The sequence below is a fragment of the Struthio camelus genome, chromosome 30, assembly GCF_040807025.1.
Source record: "Struthio camelus isolate bStrCam1 chromosome 30, bStrCam1.hap1, whole genome shotgun sequence".
Lineage (NCBI taxonomy): Eukaryota > Metazoa > Chordata > Aves > Struthioniformes > Struthionidae > Struthio > Struthio camelus.
Window position 1 is genome coordinate 3138107 of NC_090971.1, and position 21409 is coordinate 3159515.

The following is a 21409-nucleotide window of genomic DNA, read 5'->3' on the forward strand; positions in this document are numbered from 1 at the left end:
GTCACTCTCCAACCTCCCCAACTCCAGCCCTGCTGAAAAATCCCTACCCCAAGGGCCTCAGCTTTTCCCCCAGGGCTCGGCGGAGGCGGGGAACAAGGTCCCCCTTCTGCGCAGCTCTGTATTTGCGCTCGTGTTCTGCTGGCCTTTAGCTACGTGCTGTCACAGCCTGTTGAGGCAGCAGCATATGCTCAGCATCTCCGTTGTGACGAGCGTAAGCAGGCTTCCTCCCATCTTCCCTGTAACTAGCTGCGGGCTCTGCCACGGGGATTACCAGCCAGGCTCTGCTTGCCCTGGCAGCGAAAGGGGAGAGCTCCAGAAAACCCGTCACCCCGGTCCCATCGGCAGCAACTGTCCTCGTGACCACATCAGCACGGAAACGATCGGTTTGTCAGCTATTTATCCTACAGGAGAAACAACAACAACAAAATCTGCTCCCAGAACAGACAGCAATGCCATCAGCGTGTCCACACCCCCTTGCCGTGCTTCACCCAAACTCAGCTGCATAAACACGCGGTGACTCCGGGTTCGGCACTGACGCGTGCAAAGGCTGCTCGCAGGCAACTGCGGAGACAACCGGAGCAGCAACAGGTCGGGAGGGATTTCTTTAGAGGGAGAAAAGTTTCTCTTTCTTAATTACAGGAGCCTGCATTTGGTTCCAGATCCACGAATCTGCTTCAATTTAGGGCAAAACGTTGCCAAAACCCAAGAAATCCCCCAGATCCTCGTTCCCCTGTCCCGCTGCAGGGCAAAAGGAAACAGCGCGTTCCCAGAACTCACACTCCCAGGCAGGGATTTTCACCCTGGGGTTTGTGGGGACTCCATCAAACAAGTACATGACCGTGCTTCCTACAACACTCACTTTCCTTAGTCAGCCTTCCCGGACAACGCACACCACAGATTAAGAAAAATCCGCAGCTGCTTAGCCAGCTCCCCATCAGGCACAGCCTTGAGCCCTGCGCGCGCCCAGGTAGATGTGAAACCCATCACAGCGAGTGCGGGAAACAGTTAAGCGACTTCCCATCTCAGTAGAGGCTTTGCAAAGCCCACCTTATCCATGGCAACGGCTGACGCCTAGTTCAAGGAGCACTAAGTTCCCCCTTGTTTTAGGTGGAACACTAGTTATTGGGAAAGCGCACGCTGGCAAAAAAAAAAACAAACCACACGGTTAGGGCAATTTTGTACATTCAGGCTTCAGGCAGAAGCAGCGCCTGGAAGGAATTCCTGCAAGGGTTAGGGGACGCACAGTCTTCGCATTTCCGAGTGCTCACACCCAGCTCCCAGACCTTCAACAACCCAACAGGAGTATTTACAAATGCAAACGGGAGAGTGGTTTCGGTGTGAAATCCTGCTATCTAGACTTGGGGCCTGACAAGGAAGCGGAAACAAAAAGACAAGGTACCGAGTCCGAGATGCACCAGTTGCCCCATCCAGTCTATTTAATAAGTGTTCCCTGCCGCCCAGCTCCTCCTTTGAATTCCTGACGCCCTGCAGAGCTCGAGAACCGATCGAATCCCCGGAGTAACGTTACGAGAGCTGGAGCGAAGGTGACATGTCTCCCAGCCCTGTAACGCTATGCCTTGGTGGAGGCAGCTCCAAATTTGCACAGGCCTTTTTGCTTTCATGAAATGCAACCTTCAGCTTCCAGTCCCCAGTTCCCGTATGATCCGTTCAGCCTGACATAGTTGCCTACTGAATCCACACTTCCCTGGGAATGCCACATAAACCCTCTGTCCACCCACAGTTCATCTCATTTTGCTTTTTCCTAAGCAGAGAGAGCATGAGCTGGCAACATTTGCAAGGTGCTGGGCTTCGGCAGGGCACCTAGCTTTCAGCTCGCCAACTGGATCGGCTCAGCAGATGGAGAGAAGGGCGGACGCCAACTTCCCTCCCAAAGAAAACGGGCGTGCAACCACAGCCTGCGACAGCAGAGGTCTAGGACAGGTTTTCACAAAGGCCCATTGAGGCAGCCAAATATGTGCTAGGTTTTCAAAAGAACTCCAGCCTTGAGAATAATGGGAACTGATGGGTGATGAGCTCTTCGAAAAAAATCTGTCTGGGGCTTTCGGCTTTGCCTCTGCAAATTGCAAGGCTAACGAGAATAGACACGTGCATTGGGAAGAGGAATGTGCGCTGCTCAGTTTTGCGTAGGAGCAAATTGTGGGGCTAAATGCCGCCATGGATAGCGAGTCAGGCTGCGTAACCAGCTGTGAGAGCGTGAAGGCAGGGGGAATTAGCAATGGACACATTTCTGAACCAAAAAAAAATAAAAATAATAAAAAAAGAACTGGGGGGAACTGCCAGGAAAGGCTTTGCAAAAGGTGGTATTCTCGGGTGTCCCCCTTCAGAGACGTTGGGTCTGAACTGCAAATTAGAAACTAGGAACAGTGAATGCTTGGCGTTTCTTAAAAATAATGAATATGTATCATATCTGAAGTGAGGCACTCAAAATATTGGGGCCAGAAAGCGCCTTTCATACTATACTACCAGGCTTCAGAGCAATACCAAATCAGGAGGGCATTCTGCACTGCTTAAAATCCTTTACTTAACTTGTTTCCAGCATTTTCTCTGTCAAAACCACCACGTAAGAAAGACTTTCTAAACTTAGCAGCATGCCGTGTCATTGGGGACACTGCTGTGTTTCTCAGGGCCTGCAGGTCTGATGCGTTTCAGAGCAGTTGTGCAATCGCTGCTGTCAGAGCTAGGGATGCACACGCAGAGCAGCCCTTTTCCAGAGGACAGCCCTGAAGACAGGGCTATGGTTAGGAAGAGGATAATAACAGCGAATTATCACTGGAGCCTCCATCAGAGGCGGTGCTGGGATGAGTCTGAACTACCGTGGCTAACCATCAGCCTAAGCGGTCTTGTCTTTTAGCAAACGAGAGCGTTGAGCATCGTTCATAAGAGAGAGCAAGGGGCTGCCACGCACAGGCAGAAAAGCTGACGAATCACAGTTTCACTGCCTGTAGCTTTGGCCATTTCTGGAAGCTTTTGAATGCCTTTTTTTTTTTTTTTTTTTTAAAATATTATCATCTGTAGGGAAATTACCAGCATCCTGCCCAAAAGCTTGAACGTATAGTCAGAGCATGAACAGAGATAAAAATGGCATTTGGGATAAATAGCTACAGAGGGGAGGGAGAAGGGAAATCAGCAGAGCAACAGACGACGTGAGGTGGGTGGGATACTGCAGAGCCATCGCATACATCGAGCGGCACGAGCCCGCCGTGTTGCTCCCTGCTTTCCGGGAGCTGCTTAGAGATGCATCAGACAGCCCCAGCCTACAGAGCCTCCTGCCTCACGCCAGGTCTGCCCCCAACGGCAGGTCACTTGCTTGCACAGAAGCAGCTCGCTGGGTGCCCCGTGTCCCAAGAAATGCCACCTCGATGGTTTCGGTGAGCGCAGGGGCCTCGTTTCCCCCAACAGGAGCCAGGCACGGTGCAAAGGAAAAGATTTCCTGGGAGGCTGACAGCATCCTATTACTCTGGCTCCACTTCAGTCTGGTGGTCCGTGTTTCCCAGATGGAAAATAAACCAAAATCCCACAAGCAGCTGTGCCACGAGGGTTCCTCCGGCTCCGACCGACTGCGGCAAGCGGCACCTCCCGAAGGGAACCTGCTGCGCCCTGCTCATAACAGACACGCAGTCATTAGCCGGAGGAAAGCAGCCAGATTATTTCCTAAGCAGCCAGAACTGGGTGGCACATATATGTCTAGCCTAAGCGTGTCTGTCAGGAGCAACGTTGCTAGACTCGATCCTACAGCAGGGCAGAAGGAATAGACTAGAAGGGTTTTCAGCCTCCCGTCTGTGGGTCCGTACATCAAGGCAGCCCCTCTCCCCCATGCATGCACACCCAAAACAGAGGGAAAGATGCAAATGCATTTCCAATTTGAAATGTTCATGTTTTGAAGTCCCCTCTCTAACTGAGTGGATTTAAAGGCTAAAACGCTCCAGCCAGAGCTGTGAGCAGGTTGCTTTGGGTCTCTCTAGAGCGCAATTGCGATCCTCCGGCTGGGCAGGTAAATCAAGGCACGTCACCAGACATGCCTCTTCCCTGTAGAAGTGACCAGCACCCTCCAGCAGGGTCGCTGCCCAGCTACGCTCTCTTCCTAGGCAGGCAGCAAGCCAGAAAACACCACGCTGGGATGCTCTGCTCAGCTCCACCCGGCAGTGCCGTGTCCCGCTCGCGGGGCGCTGGAGCACCCGAAGGCCAAGTTTCACGCGCGCTACCAGCGAGTCCATCTCCGCACAGCACGTCCCTCCGCAGCACGGCAGCTTCAGCCATCTAACCTGTCCTGCCAACTCAGCCCTCAGTCACTTTTTTTTTTTTTTAAAAAAATCACAACATCAGCATCTTTCCAGCTGAGCCACCAAACAAAACCATGCTGCTGAAGCCTGCCTGGTAGCTACCACGCCGCCACAGCCAAGTGCCCACAGACGAAGGGTACAGCAGGTAACCGTGTTAGCTTGTCACCCTCGCTGCGAGGCAAGGCTCGAACATCACTGGTGGCCACCTCCTTGGGTTTGTGTATTCCTGGCTTTTACAGGCAGAGCTAATGTGTCACTTGACCCATTACTGTGATACCCAACTCCTACCCTGGAGCTGCCCAAGTTTAGGGAGCTGTTAATGCAGAAGCTGAGAGATGCAGGCCAGCTGCTTGGCTTTTACAGCCATGGCCCTTCTCTTGCTCGCCCAGGGCTGAAGATTGAGCGGGCAACTTTGCGAGAACACAACAAACCAACTCACCGATCAGCTAGGCACACTCCTCCTCCTCACTGCTGACGGGGCAAATCTGACAGCCAGAGCCATCCCTCTTAACCTTTTCTGAAAAGGAATTTATTCTGAGGGAGAGGGCAGGAGGGAAAAAGAGAACCTTGAATGCCTTCATCTCCATCGCTCCCATCATCTGAAGGAAACGCTCCTTGCAGCTGATCTCCAAAGCCAGACTTAGAGGAAGGAGAGGGAATAAAGCAAGCACAGAAGTTTCCCCCGACTCTCATGCCGTTCAGTGGCTGCCGCTACAGCTCACATTCCTACACCACCTCATCCTCCAAACGTGTTTGTGCGCCTGTTGTCCTCTGCCCCTCTCCCTGGCTGCCGTCAGTCTGTCCCACAGCTCCAACGCTGCACAGGAAGGCGGGAGACCGTCGCAATCGCAGAGAGCTGTGCTATGAGGAAGCAGCGATTCTGCTGAGCTAAGCTTCACCAGGGTTCATCCAGCACCTCAGTATGTGTCTTCTACAGGACTAAGAAAAGTTCCTATGGAGGTTAAATTAATATTCAGATCTAGACTGCTGTGATCCCAGGGCCTTTCCCTCGAGCCGGCTAATTTCTCCTCCTCTTTTTCCACACTTTATGAGGATTTTTCAGAGCTCTCACTTGATGGAGGTGTCCTGAGCTTGGACTTAACTTGCTTAACCAGCCTCCCCTCTCTTCCCCAAGGCAGCTACGGGCCTGCAGCTCAGCAGCATGAACTCAGCTCCACCACCCTGGGCAAACTTCAGCAAGGACAACTGAGTCTATTTGCTTAAATAAATATCCCTCCTGTAATACCCACAGCTACAGAGTTATTTAGTCCTCGCCTTGAACAAGATCACTGCCTGGCTTCACCCAAGGGGCAGCTGCTCTGAGCAAAGCATTAAATAAACACCATGGCTTAAACTTAACATAGGTAGAAAGACTTGATCCTGCCAGAGGAGTTTACACAGCTCAGGACAGAAAGATCAGCGCTAAAGCCTTAACTCCACGCACATGCTTCTTTTGTAACCATGCGAACAGGGCTTTTCTACATCCTCAGGGCCTTATTTTTGGCGTTTGCACAGTGTGTTGGGGGGACTGCCCTTATAAAGGATACCCTGACCCTCATTCAACACCTCAGAGCCACGTGATCAAGCCATAGCTTGCACTTTAGTCACAGAAAGGCTGACCCTTAACGTTCACTCACCTTTACTTAGGACAAGATATTTTCCCGCTCCCATGTTCTGATGCAAAGGATGACAAGTGACCGTTTCCACAGCACCTCTCTCCCCTCGGGACGCCAGAGCGTTAGTGAGCTACAGAGACCTGCTGCCCACTGCTTGGCTCTCGTGCCACTCGCTCACGGGCCAGGACCGCATCGCACGCGCTTGGAGCTCAGCGCCACGGCTTCTCTCCTGGCCCCCACTGCTCGAGGCAGCTTATCAGCTTGACACGCAGTTTCCACACCAGCTGCTGGGGCAGAGCGTGGGAGAGGCCAGAGCGCTGTGCTGGAGCCGGGTCTGCCAACTAGCAAGGAGGCACCGAGCCCAGTAACAGCTGGGAGCAGGGATCCATCCATCACTGCTTAATCAACCCTGCCTGTCACGTGGCCCTGCAAGCAAAGTCTCCTGTATCTGGACAGGGAAGAATCGAGAGATCTGCAAACATCACCACAAGGAAGGTTTAGGACTTGGAGCAGGAGCCATCTAACTCTCAGCCTGGAGACTGACGTCTTGGGCAGGCCAGTGGTTTAGCCCAGTCGAGGCAGGTCTCCCTGAAGAGGGACAAAAGGATCAAGCAGCAAGTTTCAAACAAACCCATCAAGGTGCTTCCTCATGCTATGCATTAACCACAGAAGCTGCTACCAGAGGATGCTGGGAAGCCAGAAGTATAAGTGCCTTTAAAAAGCAAATTCTTGGAGCATTGCAATACTTAAAACTTAACAGTCCAGGTACAATCTCCAACTCCGGAAACACCTCAACTACTGATTTCTGGGAGGTCTAGAACGGAGGAAAGACTGCTCAGTACCCCCTTCTTTTCCACTACCTTTTACCTAAGCATCTTCCCTAGCTACTGGGCAGAGAGAAGGTCTGAGGCTCAAATGACACAAAACAGCTAATTTTATGCCAAAAATGAGGGGTTTTAAACATTTTGCCAAGAGAAAACAAAGTAGGCTGTTGCCATCACAGCAGGCTGCATTAAACGCTCTGGGACAACATCCATCTTACCTGTTAACTCACATACAGAGCTGCGTGCTCTCGTCTGCCCTAGGATTTGACTTCAGAACTTGCTTCTTATTTTTCTCCCCGAGCAAGGACAGGGGCCTCAGTCCGATGCAGATGCACCCTTCGCTATAAATATTAATTGCTTTGTCACCGGTGACAGGGACTATCGTATCCTAACCTTGACTCTGTTACTTCTGTAGCATCGTGGAGCCTAGAGTTTTCATCAGCTGATTCAAGCGTTTGTTGCAGCCGCACAGCACTGATCACGCTGTCAGCGCAAGAGAAACGACAAGTCAGGCATCATTTACTCCATCACCGACATGCAGGCAACCTCTTTGGCATCACAGACAGTAGATTTAACCGTGCACGGCAACGGGGGCTCAGGGTGGAAGTCCGTAATCCTTTGCATTTATCAAGGGTAAGGAAATATTAAGTGAGAACAGCTCCTTTGCTGGCTTACTCCCAGATGAAGCCTCATGGCTTCGCATCAGCACAGGGAGAAAGGGGGCCAGGAGTCGACTGCGGATGAAACGCCCCGGCCAGGATGGCAATGGCAGTCACAAGAAGAGAGGATCGTCCCAGTTTCCTTCCGCCACCACCTCTGCGGGAGGGCAGCGCGGGTTCGAAACCAGCATATGGCAGCAGTTTGCACTGCGGGAACTGTTTTACCAGGAGAGCCAAAAACCCTGTCTGATTTTTCCTCGCGTTGCCTCTAATCAAGCCACGCGTTCTCTCTCTTGGGTTTTCCCCCCACCTCCACTTTAAAATAAAAACACATCCGGAAGGCTGCAGCCATGTCAGGACACGCACTTGCCACACGCAGCAAATTGAAAAGAGCAGTCAAGGGATATGGTTAAACCTCAGCCGCCCGCCTAGCGTCAAACCAGGACAGTGCTGCAATCCAGCTACCCAGGCAGCAAACAGTCAAGCCAAACCCAACAAAATCATCAAGATCCAACCTTCCCGTTATCCCTCTGGGCTCTGCCAGCCCGGAGTCAACCCTCGCCTACCCTGGAGAGAGCACAGAGGTTATTTGTCTATGTGACGTCCCTGCTCTGTGCATCCCCGCGTTAGGGCGTGCAGGGAAGTCTGAAACACCTCGGCCCCTTCTCTAGGAGGTGCAAGGTTATCGCTGAAGTGAGAATAAAGAGCAGCTACGCCGAGGACGATGGCTGCACCCAAAACTGATGTTCTGGGAGCCTTCGCCAGGTCCTGCCAACGGCAATAAACACCACGACAGTTGTATGCTCACTTTGAAAGGAGAAGGCGGCCTCTACATCTTGCCCGACGAGCAGCAGATTCTCTTGCTCAGGAGAGCTGCTACAAAGAATCACCTCTCGACTAGACAAATAACTTGCAATCTCCCTGAGAAGACCTGAGTTTTAAGTTTGGGTTGCCATTATCCTGTTCAGAGCAGTTAAAAAGCCAAGAGTGCTCAGCCTTTCTATTTTTGCAGAGACAGAGAGAGAAGTTACTTGTCCGGGACGACAGAAACAGAGGTCACAGGCAGGTCCTGGTCTCAGGCAAAAGGGTCCCAGCTTCTGCCAGACAATTTACAACTCTGAGTTTTGCAGATCCCCCTGCAGAAACCCAGTAATTGCTCCGCCGGAGGTAAACTGAGGCACAAAGAGTTACCTGCCCAAAGGAAATCAGCCTTAGTACCGTGACATCTTAGCATCGAGTAAAGGTTGCAAAACTCTTCCCTGACTCAAGGCGACGTGCCTGGAAAGGGTGTAAAGAAGTTTTGGCTGCATTTTCCTTCAAAGGAACGATGTGAAGAAACAGGTTCAGGGCTGAGTCCCTCAGCTGACTGATGAGAGAGAGGAACAGCCCCATCTGCAAGCAGCGTCCCCAGCAGGTCGTAGGGAACGGTGGGGATGCCATCAGCTCCCCTCTCCCCACCCCGCAGCCAGGACAGAAAAACACAAGAGTTCTGATAAAAGTGAAATGATTCATTAGCTTGGCAGGCACAAGCTCCAAATAGATCATTTATAAAGCCTGGACAGTAACAATTTCTAGAGATCACATCACCCACCAAAAGCTTTACGATGCTGAGCCCTGGAGAAACACAGCTGTCTGGAGGGGACACAGGGCAGAGCCTAGAGGGAGAAGCAAAATGACAGACTCCCAGAGGCCTCAACCCTGAGCTGGGTTTCTGGGTGCTCTTGAAATAGAAACTGGAACAACACACACCAGGAGAGCTGGGCAAACCATCCTCCACGCAGAGGATTCAGCGACCTCTTTAATGCCCACGCAAAGCAGAAGAGACTTCAGTCCATGAGGGTTCCCAATTTAGAAGTGAAGGAAACTGCTTGCGGCAGACCAGATCCAGGCAAACAAAAATCAGTGGAGGAAGGTTTGACGTAAAGGTGCCTCATGCAGCACCCTGGCTTCTGTGGGGATGAAGCAGGTCTGGAGTTTTATTCCCAGTACAAACAAAAATCATTATTAAGACCCTAAGAGCACCAGGGAATCCTGAGTCCTGGGAACGGAAGGGGCTCGAGCAGCTTTTGGACAGCATTTCTTCCTAACAAAACAGAGTTTGAAACATTAGAGAGAAAACTGCTTAAGTCAGCAACAGATGGAAGTGGTGTAAAGAGAGAGCTGAACGAAATTTGGGAGAGAGGAGGGAAAAGAGAATACCAGAAGGTGAAGCTACCAGCTCCACAGAAAAGGAAACAGGATGGATTTGGATGGGGACATATGATTTCCACCCTGTCAGACTAGGATGAGTCTCAGCAGGGCTGTTAGTCTCCGCAGAAGCACCTGCCAAAGGCAGTTTTAGGGCTCATCGCTCGTGCTAGGTGTGACCGCTTTCCAAGCGAAGCGGCTTGCAAGGTGCCTGCTTGCATGTCCCTTGCTGCCAAGGGGTCACATCGCCCCGCTAACTTAGACAGAAATCCAGGGAACGGCTGTGTCTCAGCAACTGAGCAGCAGCCCCTCAGCCTGAGTCCCCTCTGTGTAACGCTCGGAAAGGCAGTGGCGACCCCGTACCACGGTCCAGATCTCCCTGCGGCAGCCCGTGCTTCACTAGCGCTGCTCTGGTGCGGATAGCCGAGCCCTCCACGAGCACGCAGGAGCCCACTCCCAAGGGGTCTGCGCGTGGGTTTGCTCCTGTCTTGGCTAGGGAAAAGCAAGGGACAGAGAAGACTTGAATGCTCTTAGGCAGCAAGGGAGAAGAAAACACTCGTAACTCATGGCCCAGAAATAAAGTTTCTGGGCTAACGCGGCTGACAACTCAACGCGCCTGCAGATCCCGACTTCCCTGGGACGTCTGCGAACGACAGGAAGGTGCTGAAATTTGGTCTCCACAGCTCTACCACCAGCAGCAGAACAAGGACAGCTTGTGAATCTGACTTCGATGCAGATGCAGCCCGCAGATAAAGGTTGCTGAGACACCTCCCTCAGTTCCATGCTTCACAGCACACTACTCAGCCCGGGAAGGATGCAGGCAGCTGTACAAAGGTGGTCAACCCATTTCCTCCCAGGACCTTTTCTCCTTCTGCTGCCCCCCCAGCAGCACTGTCTGCATCCTACCAGAATCCTGCCCCTAAGGCTGGGTAGCAGGATTAGACCACCACCATGGGGAACCAACCTTAGCAATCACAGGCCAACCCGCCTCCTCCAAAGTCCGAGGTCCCAAGCAAGAAGGAGAGGGAGGATACTGAGGTCATGCCAGCCCAGCCCAGCTTAGACACTGAGCTGCCTTGCAGCAGCCCTACTGAGAGGCCAAGGAAGTTTCTCACCTCCCTGCTCACCCCTTTGGGGATCAGGGTGCCCAGGCACAGAGCACTTGGTCGCAGCTCTCAGGACAGGCAGGTCAGGGCTTAACTTCCCCTTTTCTCCTCTCCCAGAGGGACCGCAGCCACGATTAACTAACCCTCCCCCTCCGACTGCTGCCCCACGCAGGCTGGGCTTGGGGGCAAGAGCTGGAGTCATCCCTGGGAGGGAGGAGGTCACACATCACACCCCCCCCCCACCAAGCCCTCTGTACAGGGCCTGTGGGGCTCAGGGAGGCATCAGTGCTTTGTGAAAGGGTCGGTGGGGTTGAGGCAGGGACAAATCACTCTCTCCTACCTCCTTGCAGGGCTGGGGAGGAGGGGTGTTACCCTTTTGCATGGAGTTGGGGGGGTCACCCCTCCCCTACAGGAATCAGCAGGATGTGAGGGATTTGTGGGGGTATAGGGCATTGGGGGGGGGGTTACCCCTATCAGCAGGATCTAGGGGCCACACCTTCCCTGCAGGAGTGAGCGAGGGAACTGGGGAGGGGGGAAAGGGGTCATCCCTATTTTCAGGGTTTTGAAGGGTGATTCTTTTCCCACAAAGTCTGGGGGGCACTCCTAACCTGCAGGGGTCAGGGTAGGGGTTGAGGGGGGGGGGCACCACTGCCTGTAGAGTCTGGGGGGAGGTCACCTCTTCCCCACAGGGATCTACGAGCAAATAGGGGAGCTTAACCCCAGTCTATACGGCTAGTGGGGACACCCCTTCCCCGCAGGGGTGAGCAATGGGATTTGGAAGGTCACCCCCTTCTTCCCTGTGGGGATCAGGGAGGGGATTTGGGGGGGCGGGGGGTCACCCCTCTCCACAGCACCTCGGGGGGGGAGTCACCCCTCCCACAGCCACCTCGGCTGAAGGCGGGCCGTGGGTACCAGGGCCTCCTCCCCCACCAAGGGGGTGTGTGTGGGGAGGCCGGGGTTAACCCTTACCCCCCCAGCCCGGGGGGGGGGGGAAGGGGAACCGGACCAGCCCCTGACCCCAGGAGGGGCCGAGCCCCCGGGCCGCCTCCGCCAGCCAGGGCAGGGGCGCTGAGGGGCCGCGGCCTCCCCCGCTGCGGCTCGGCCGCCTGAGAGGGGCCCCGGCCGCCTTTCCCCGGCGCTTACCGGCAGCTTGGGGCTGACCTCGCCCTTGCAACTGTGGCAGAAGAAGCGGTGCTGGGACACGGCGGCCGCCGCCGCCGCCGAGGCCTCCGCCATCTTCTCTCTCCCCCTCCTCCACCGGCTCCCTGCCTGCCGTCAGTCCTCCGCGGGGGCAGCGAGGCCGCAGGTGGCGCGCTTAGAGCGCCGGCGGAGCGCCCCGCTAGCCGCTCGCTTCCGCCTCGCTCTTCTGCGCTGAGCCGCCCGCTCCGCCGCCGCCTCTCTGGACGATACAGCGGCTCCGTCCGCCGAGGCGAGCGTGGCCGTGCGCGCGCGCGCGCACGCGCGGATAGAGAGTCACCTCGGCCCGACGAGACGACGCGAGCAGAGCATCGCCTCCGCAAGTCCTCCACGGCGGCAAACAAGGCGAGGCGGCGCCGAGGGGAGACCGGAAGTAGCCGTCCGCGGGCCGGAAGTGGAGGTTGCCATGGTTGCGGCATGGTCCTAGGCCGGGCCTAGGTGAGTGCGGGCCCGGCTTGCGCCCTCCCGGAGGCGGCGGAAGCGGCCGCAGGTACCGGGAGGGGAGCGAGGGCCTGGGCCCCTCTGAGGGGGCCGCTCTACAACCCCCTGCGAGAGGCACCTAGAGGGCCAGGCCCCTCTGACAGGGCCACCTGCCCCAGCCCTTGCCACGGGACCCAGGCGTCCGGGCCCTCCTCTCCCATCAGTGGCTCCCCTGGGGGATGTATCCAGTGAGGACTCGGCCTCACACCGGTCACATCCATTTTTGGGATGGGCCGTGGACTGGTTTTGCTGGGCAGAATCGGATGCGTGTCCGAGCAGCCCAGCCCTGTCCACCCGTAACAGCCATAACAACATCAGTGCTCTTCCCCAGCTCTGCCAGGTTTTTAGTCTGCTGCTGCGATGACTCAGGCGGAGATAAAGCTGTGCTCCCTCCTGCTGCAAGAACATTTTGGGGAGATTGTGGAGAAGATAGGGACTTATCTCATCAGGACGGGCACCCAGCCGCTGCGAATGATCGTCAATGACACCGGGCTGTCGCTAGATCAGGTAACGTCTCAAATCCACCGGCTTCGGATTTAGCCTGGGTCCGATCATCGGAGTTAGATAGTGCTGCCAAGCTGAGCAGGCTGGACCGCTCTGATATCAGCATGAGCTGTCAGTCACCACTGCTACCGCTCCTGAAGGAGAAACTCTTAAAAAAAAAAAAAAAAAGTGGAAAGGACAAACGAAAACTTTGCTACTTAAAAAGAAATGAGTTTTCTTAAGCAGCAGAGATGGTACATAATCTCATAGGAAAGGAGCAGACTGGGTGCACTCTGTAGGGTGCAAAGGCAGAGAATGCCGTCCAGAACGACAGCGTACGATGTGCAGGGGACAGGAGGCCTCTGGTGTTGGCAGGAGGAGCTGAGAGTTCGTGTTTGCCGCCCAGCATCCCTCTGGGACTCTGCCGGACCTCAGCTCCCCAGCCTGCACCGTGACTGGGAGAGGACCCCGTAGGGCCTCCAGCAGTTGGTACTGAGGAAGTCCGGGCTTCCCTGGACTTCCAGAGCCCTCCCTACCTGCACAAACACCCGCAGTGAGTACTCAGCGCCTGGGAGGGTCACAGCTGGGGGTGAATATTGGTAGTTCCTTGGGCTGCGTGTGGAGGCAACGCGCCATGACCTTCCTGAACAGGGGTGAGGCACTCTTGACCCTGTCCACTGGAGATCAGCACTGAGAGCAATTTCCTGTGTTTCATCACTTAACTGAGCCCCTCTGGGCCTTGCGCAGGTTAAGAAAGCCCTTTGCGTCCTCATTCAACACAACCTGGTGACATACCAGCTGCAGAAGCGAGGCTTTGTGGAGTATGAGGCCCAATGCAAGCGGGTGCTGAGGATCCTCCGGTACCCACGTTACATCTACACCGCCAAGACCCTCTACAACGACACGGGCGAGCTCATCGTGGAGGAGCTCCTCCTCAATGGCAAAATGACCATGAGTGCGGTGGTGAGGAAGGTCGCGGATAGGCTGACCGAAACAATGGAAGGTGGGACTCTCTGGGGGGGGGGGTGCTCCTCTCTTTAGAGAAAGGCTCTGGGAGTGGGAGGATGTGGAGCGGCCGCCTTTTGTTCAATGAATGCGTTACTGGAGGCAACTTGATTTTGGCTGACCTGCAAAACAGTCCCAGAGAAACAGGAGGGTGCAGAGAAGCTGGTTTCATCTGTGGAGGTCCCAGAAGGGAGAGTGGGGAGAAGGGACAGGGAGAAAACTGCTGCTCAGCAGTAGGTTGTATGGAGAGGGACAGGGAGGCTAGCATTTTTTCCTGGAGATGGGATGTCATATGTGTTATATCATAGAAGCTCGCTGGGCACTTAAAGGAGGAGGCATCCAAAGCGGCCTGCAAAGGTCTGACCTGCTGCCAGAAGTCAGCTGGAGGGTTATAAACGATGTCTGCGCCCAGCCCTTCTCTGAGCAGCCTGTTCACAGCGGCTCCCTGGGGAGTGCGACACTTGCCTTGTCCTCCAGAGCCGCAGAAACACCTCGGGGCTGCTAAAGCTCATGCCGCTGCCTCCGTCCTCTGTCCTAGATGGGAAGACCATGGATTATGCTGATGTCTCGAACACGTTTGTGCGCCTGGCGGACACGCACTTTGTGCAGAGATGCCCGGTGGTCCCCGAAGCTGCTGAAACCCCAGAGGTGCCTCCTCCCCCTGCGCCCACGCTAGTGATCAACGAGAAGGACATGTACGCTGTGCCCAGGCTGAATCTCATAGGTGAGAAGCACCCTGGCCCCATTGGTCTTCGGGTTGACCCTGGCTGGTCCTACCGGCCGCTTGGGGCAGACAGGTCGTTAGCAGGGTGCTTGGGGAGCACTTGGCCAAACGCTGTTCTGGCTTTTCCCATGAAACTGTGACGAAAGCATTAAAAGCAAACGCTGTCTTTGGGTAACAGGGAAAGGAAAGCGGAGACGATCGTGTGACGAGGAAGAGAACAGTGAGCACAAGGCTAAAAAACAGAAGCAAGATGGAGAAGGTGCTGAGGTACTTGGGATGTTCCTCATACCTTGGAGCAGCGTCGTTCTTGGCTTTGCAGGGTCGCAAGGCAGAGCAGGGTCTGCAGCACGGGGAAAGGGTGAGGGCTGCCTTCTGCTGAGGGTAGGACGCTGGCTGTCCCCTGCATGTTACCTCCGTTACCTCCACACCTCCATCCCCATCCTCCCACATGCTGAACGCCTCACTCCTCTGCTTGAGCTTAAGGGCTTGAGACATCCAGCACCTCCCAAACACATCCTCCTTGGGGGCAGAAACCGGACCAGCAGAAGCATGGATCTCCTCTCTCGGCTCTTTCCCCGCAGCCCCCACCTGACGACGGCATTTACTGGCAAGTCAATATCGACCGGTTCCACCAGCATTTCCGAGACCAGGGAATAGTCAGTGCCGTGGCCAACCGCATGGATCAGGTCTGTAGAAACACTCAGAAACCCTCTGCATCAGGGTGGGTTCCTGGCAGTTGTAGTCATAGTGGGTATGTTTTAAATCCTGCTCTGGAGCACAGGCAGGTCAGAGCAAGGGGCAGGCGAGGGCAGCCCGTGTTCGGTTGTTGCTGCAGGAAGAGTTAAACTTCGGGGTGGGGGTTGTTTGGCACCTTTCTGGGGATGGAGGTTCTGCCATGCTGAGGGCCATTTCCTTCCCCCCAAAACAGACCAGCAGTGAGATAGTGCGGACGATGCTCCGCATGAGCGAAGTCACCACGTCGTCCAGCGCGCCGTACACACAGCCGCTCTCTTCCAACGAGGTGAGCTCCTGCGTGCTAGAAGTCAGCGTGCAGCCGAGGAGGCCCTTGCCTGCTCGCACGGCTCCAGCACCCATGTTGCACCAGGGCTGCCTGGTGCACAGCGCTGCACAAACACAGAATGGGCCACAGTGGTGCATTAGCCCTGCTGAACACTTGTGGTAGCTTGGGTGTGATGGTTCCCCCTACTCCTGCTGCTCATGTCCAGCCCCAGTTCCACGCTGAAACGTGTCTGATTATGAAAGGGGGATTTGGAGACAGGACTCCTGGGTTCTCTCACACTGATGTGTTACCTGGGCAAGTCACTTCTGCTGCCTGTGGTATGATTCCTCCTCCTGTCCTGGAGGGAGGACGGTTCCTACAGCAGGGTGCCAAGGATCAGGCAGCAAATGATGAGAATCAGCACTTGCAGATTCAGGCAAGCTAGTTATTCTGGATTTGATCATTTTAATGTTACTTATGTTCTGGCTCTTTCTCTTCCTGTAGATATTCAGATCTCTTCCAGCTGGATACAACATTGTGAAGCAAGTTTTGGATCAGTATCTCACTCTGTTAGCAGATGACCCTGTAAGAAACACGTGATTACTTACACGTCTTTACTTCTCTAATGTGAGAACTGTCATAACATCCAGTCCTGTGGGAGGACCATAAGGAAGTTAATACCTCTCTTCAGCTGAGCAGTTCCTCACTGAGCACCCTATGCCCCACTGCCGAGAGGGGAAGAGCCTGCTCCGCTTCCTGCTCCTGGTTTATCACAAAGCTCCTGCGTCCAGGATTAGCCCCATGATGGGGAGATCTCAGACCGAGGGGAAAAGCAGTTTTCTGCTGATATTTGAAATATTCTGAAAGTAAATCTCATCATGTTAAAAACATGGGCAATAATCTCAGGCTGCTAAGATCAGGGATTTTTTTTCTTCAGTAAAAACTATGTTCTGCATCAAATGACTTTTTTACAATCAAGGTTATGCGAAGATCAGAATTTTCATCATTTTAGCATGTCTTGAACTCAATTTTTCTGTCTTGTAGCTCGAGTTCGTGGGTAAATCTGGGGACAGCGGCGGGGGCATGTACATTGTCAGTATCCTTTATGGGTAAACTACCAGGGTGGCTACCAGACTCTGTTTCCCAGTGCATAAAATGATTCCCGAGTGCTCCTGTTATCCCTTGACATAGTTTGTACAGATCTTCACAAGGCTCTCGCGTCTCTGGCAACAGCAACCCTGGAATCCATTGTAGAGGAGAGGTAAGGAGGCAATTTGAAGACTTTATAAGCTTCTTGGCCCTTTCTCATTTCTCTCTTCCAATCCCCATCCACTAGTTTAATTATTTTTCTCTCCCGCTTAGATTTGGTTCCCGCTGTGCCAGGATATTTCGCTTGCTTTTGCGGAAGAAGCATTTGGAGCAGAAGCAAGTGGAGGACTTTGCCATGATCCCAGCCAAGGAAGCCAAGGACATGCTGTATAAAATGCTGTCTGAGAACTTCGTGTCCCTGCAGGTGAGCGTTCCCATTCAGCCCTCATCGGAAGTGAAGCGACGTGTGGACAAAAAATGAGGCCTGGTGGCTGGAGAGCAGAGCATGATGGGCTCACGCCTGCCTGTAGAGGTGCCTTTGAGATCTCAAAGCCTTCCCCAGCCACGAGTGAATGTCACTCACCTGCTTCACACAGGACCTGGCAAGGCTCCAGCTCACTTTGCTTGTCTGAGACTGGACAGGAGCTGTGCCCAGAGGGTGGAGAGCTGAGCCGGCAGGCACGGGAGAGCAGGGAAGCAGGTGCTGGGACAATGCTGAGTCTCTAATGGAGCTGAGAGCCCTTTCGCAAGGCTGTCCCGAGCTGCTTGTAGTGCACGTGGTGAGGTGCTGTGTGTTGAAGGCCTCCCCCTTCTCTCACCCACCATTAGGAGATTCCCAAGACTCCAGACCATGCGCCCTCCCGGACCTTCTACCTCTACACCGTGAACATCCTGTCTTCCGCACGGATGCTGCTGCACAGATGTTACAAGGTACCTCCCCCGTTGAACGGTCCGTGAACGCACCCAGTCCTGCGTGCTCCCGGAGCGCCCCTGTTTCATCACACTTTTGGAGTTTTGCTGCCAAGAGGCCTTATCATAGCATGGGCATTTCTCCGCCGTACTCTCTGCAGCTTGATGCAAAGGCCTTTGCCCATATATCCCCACAGTGACCAACGGCCCTTCCCTGCTGTGAGCAGCATCCCAAGTGCCATTTGCTGCCCTCCACCCTGTCCTGTCGCTCTCTTTCCCTAACCCTGCTCTTCCGTTCTCTTTCCTTTCCCCAGAGTGTGGCCAACCTCATAGAAAGGCGGCAGTACGAGACCAAGGAAAACAAGTGAGTGACACTCACCGCAGCTGGGGCGCTGAGGCTGACGTCCCGGTTCTGGCTCCACCATGGGCTCGGCAGCGGGGCACAGGGCTGGTCGGATCTGCCAGACATCAATGGGGAGATCCATGGGGGTTGGAGGGCCCTGAGCCACCTTTTCTTGTCCCTGCCCCAGGCGGCTGCTGGAGAAGTCACAGCGGGTGGAGGCTATCCTGGCGTCCATGCAGGCCACAGGCGCTGAGGATGTGCAGCTCCAGGAGATCGAGGAGATGATCACGGCCCCTGAGCGCCAGCAGCTGGAGAACCTCAAACGAAATGTCAACAAGTGAGTGCCCATGGGAGGGGACACCCCGGGGAGCAGAGCGAGGTGGGACGCCCCGGGGACGCTGGGGTCCCCTCACACGCCATCTGCCTTCCTCCATGCTCCCGGCCTCTCCATCTCTCCCCCAGGATCGATGCCAGCGAGAACCAGGTGGACGAGACCATCTTTGTGCTGGAGTCGTTCATCGAGAGCACCATGAAGAAGCCCTGAGGGTGCACCGGCAGGGGGACGCCGCATCCCAGCCCCCATCTCGGGGTCCTGGCTCAGCTTGGTGGCAGCGTTGGCCACAGTGCTCGTGCCTCTTTCAGCACCGACATTGCTTCTGCAGGGGAAAATAAACTAAACCCAACTGCTGCTGCCTGAAAGCTCTGTGGGGATGGGGTCCCCGCTCCTGCCTGGCGAGTCCCACGGTTGGAGGGACCGTGGGTGGGGGGCGGAGGGGCTTTTGAGGGCAGAGCCCTGAGTGCGCCGGGGGTGATGCTGTCCCCTGCCTGCCCTGGAGGGTGGCACCCCTCCACAGGTGGCCCTGTCCTAGATGTCCCAGGGATGGCGTCGCCCCAGGGGGTGGGGGTCCTGTTCTTGCCAGCTCCCGGGGGTGGCACTGTCCCCTTCCCTGGGGAGGTCCTTGCCGCCCCCCACCGGGGTGGCCCCGTCCCGTCCCGCGCCGCGGGGCCGCCGCGGTCCCTTGTGCCGCCCGGGGGCGCAGCGCGGGCGGCGGCCGGCAGGGGCCGCTGTCGCCGCGTTGGGGCCGGGCCCCGCCCCCTGTCCCGCCCAAGCCCCGCCCCTCGCAGCGCCCATGGCGGGGCTCGCGCACGTCCTCGTGCACGTGCGGCGCGGGGGGGTGGGGGGGCCCGCGCGGTTCGGCCAGGTACCGGGAAGGGGGCAAGGGGCGGGGGGGTGCAAGGGAGGGAGGGGATGGTGCAGGGGGACGGGAGCGTGCCAGGGTGGGGGGGGGAACGAAGGAGGAGCATCCGGGGGGGGGGAGAATGGCGCAAGGGAGGGGCGTGGAAATGGGTGGGAGCATGCAAGGGGCCAGGGAAGTGTGCAAGGGCGGGGCGTGCAAGGGAGGGGGGAGCGTGCGAGGGAACAGGAGAGTGCAAGGGAGGGGCGTGCAAGGGGATGGGGAAGTATGCAAGGGATGGGGGGGTGTGCAAGGGGGTGGGGGCTTGCAAGGGGGTGGGTAGGGGGGGTGTAGGCAGGGCAGAGGTAGCAGCGTGTGTACGTGCGTTGCACACGTGCTAGGCGTGCGTGGCAGGGGTTAGTTTTGGGGGGGGGGGGGGGGAGGCAAGTGCGTGTGCACCTAGGCGTGCAGTGCATGCCTGGGGCAGCGGACCCCCTGCCCAGCCCACTCCCGCGCAGCGACTCACCCCGACGTGGCGCTGTCCGGGGCCGTCCCGTCCCCCCAGAGCGTCACCGGTGCCTTCTGCCCGGCGCATGAGGACACGGCCATGGTGAACTGCGGCCTGGAGCACGGCCACTTTGTCCTCTCGGACGCCACCTTCCCCGGCTCCACTGAAACCATCCTCAAGGTGGGCCGGGGCCAGGCCGGGGGGGACGCGGGGCGGTGGCGTTCCTGCGAGCTGCCCCGTCCTATCGGCCCCGTCTCCCTGCAGAGACCCCCCTTCTGCCCCGCCAAGCTGCTGGGGGAGCAGCCGGCAGCCTCCGCCGCCGCAGTGCTGGGGGACCGCGGGGTGACCACTGGGGTGGCCGTGCTGCTGCAGGCCAGCACCCGCCGCGTCCTGCTCACCCGCCGCGCCGCCACCCTCACCATCTTCCCCAACATCTGGGTGCCACCTGGTGAGTCGGGGAGGGTCCCTTGCTGGCCTCGGCTTGGCCCTTTCACCCCGCAGCGGGCAGGATGCGTGCCGCGGGGTCCTGACCCGCTCTCCCTCCTCGCAGGTGGGCACGCGGAGCCAGGCGAAGAGGTGAGGCCCCCGAGGACAACGCGGGGACGACTCTCCCTCCGGCCAGGAGAAAACTGGGGGGCCGGAGCCAGGCTTTGGGGCACCCTGGGGTTGGGGTGCTCGGCCCTGCCCTGAGCCCCCTTTCCTTGGCCGTAGCTGCTGGACGTGGGGCTGCGGGAGCTGGAGGAGGAAACCGGCCTGCGCCTGGAAGCCGGCACCTTCTCCTGGAGGATGCTCGGCCTCTGGGAGGTAACAGCCCGCTCGCCCGGGGGGTGCTCAGCGCCTGGGGGAGAGGCTCAGCACCGCCATTCCACCCAGCTGGAGCCGAGCAGCCCCCGGGGATCTGGAGCCACAGGAACGGGGGCGTGCAAGAGGCTGGGGTCCCCTCCATCGCTCCGGCCTTCAGGGTGTCACTCTCCTGCATGTCCCCGCAGTCCATCTACCCGCCCATGCTGAGCTGGGGGCTGCCGCGCCGCCACCACATCGTCTCCTACCTGCTGCTCCTCTCCACCGAGAGCCACGAGCGGCTGCAGGTGAGCCCTGCGCGGGGCCAGGGCCCCCAGAGCTGCCGCCGGCTTTCTCTCCCCGGGCGCGTTTTCCCCCGGCTGAGCGCCACCTCGGCTTTCAGGCCAGGATGTGCCCCAACGAGAACGAGGTGAGCGCCTACGCGTGGCTGGAGCCCCCCGTGCTGGAGCACGTCGCCGCCACGGAGGACGGAGCTGAGAGCGTGGGAACCATCCCCAGCACCCTGCCCACCACGGTCAGGTGAGGATGCACCCACGGAGCGGGGCGGGATGCTGCCTCAGGGGTGCTGAGCCCCAGCTTCCGCTGTGCCCCATCCGTGGCCACCTTCCCTCGCAGCATCATGGAGCTGTGCCACGGCTTGGCACGCGCCACCGAGATCCCTACCGCCACCTTCCTGAACACGGCACCGACGGAAGGGGAGGACGTCGAACGGGTCAGCACCGGCACCAAGTTCGCCCTTCGGCTCTGGCTGGAGGCGGTGGGGGAGCTGGCGCCGGTCTGGCCCTAGGGCAGCATCGCGCTGCTCCTGGAGCCGCTGCTGCCAAGCCCAGCTGCTCGTCTGGGAGAGGAATAAAGTTACTTCTCGTTGAGGACTGGGTCATTTCCCTGCCCGTGCTGGGCACGTCTCGCTGCTCCTTGGAGCCTCGGCTGCAGGAAAAGCAGAGCGGAGAGGTTAGTGGATGCGATCGAGGTGAGCCAGGCTGGTCCCTCCCTCTCCCCGCT

The 21409-nt window shown here is 56.9% G+C and overlaps 3 protein-coding genes across 7 annotated transcripts in view; 2 read left to right on the forward strand and 1 right to left on the reverse strand.

The window, feature by feature from the left end:
- Positions 1–12160, reverse strand: part of RNF115 (ring finger protein 115) — a 26092-nt gene extending 13932 nt beyond the window's left edge. Inside the window, exon 1 of the mRNA XM_068922554.1 lies at positions 11837–12160. Coding sequence (XP_068778655.1) covers positions 11837–11929 — 93 coding nt within the window. The 5' untranslated portion in view covers positions 11930–12160. The remainder of the gene's footprint in view (positions 1–11836) is intronic.
- POLR3C (RNA polymerase III subunit C) lies at positions 11864–18611 on the forward strand. Of its 4 annotated transcripts, none has more exons than XM_068922551.1 (15): positions 11864–12328; positions 12702–12877; positions 13601–13856; positions 14397–14582; positions 14761–14849; positions 15164–15268; positions 15511–15603; positions 16087–16167; positions 16627–16678; positions 16783–16843; positions 16945–17095; positions 17500–17601; positions 17895–17944; positions 18111–18260; positions 18386–18611. In XM_068922551.1, exons 2-15 carry the CDS (start codon positions 12731–12733, stop codon positions 18465–18467), a joined length of 1605 nt encoding a protein of 534 aa, XP_068778652.1. In that variant the 5' UTR covers positions 11864–12328; positions 12702–12730; the 3' UTR covers positions 18468–18611. The 4 variants fall into 4 exon arrangements, with proteins under 4 accessions (XP_068778652.1, XP_068778651.1, XP_068778654.1 ...); XM_068922550.1 differs by having other exon boundaries at positions 12191–12328; positions 16774–16843; XM_068922553.1 differs by having other exon boundaries at positions 12191–12328; positions 13601–13816.
- Positions 18612–19018: 407 nt separating this feature from the next.
- NUDT17 (nudix hydrolase 17) lies at positions 19019–21276 on the forward strand. 2 transcript variants are annotated; one of them, XM_068922559.1, is made up of 8 exons: positions 19019–19125; positions 19664–19786; positions 19871–20054; positions 20157–20182; positions 20318–20410; positions 20596–20694; positions 20790–20926; positions 21023–21276. In XM_068922559.1, exons 1-8 carry the CDS (start codon positions 19054–19056, stop codon positions 21192–21194), a joined length of 906 nt encoding a protein of 301 aa, XP_068778660.1. In that variant the 5' UTR covers positions 19019–19053; the 3' UTR covers positions 21195–21276. The 2 variants fall into 2 exon arrangements, with proteins under 2 accessions (XP_068778660.1, XP_068778661.1); XM_068922560.1 differs by having other exon boundaries at positions 19021–19125; positions 19617–19786.
- Positions 21277–21409: the final 133 nt, after the last annotated feature.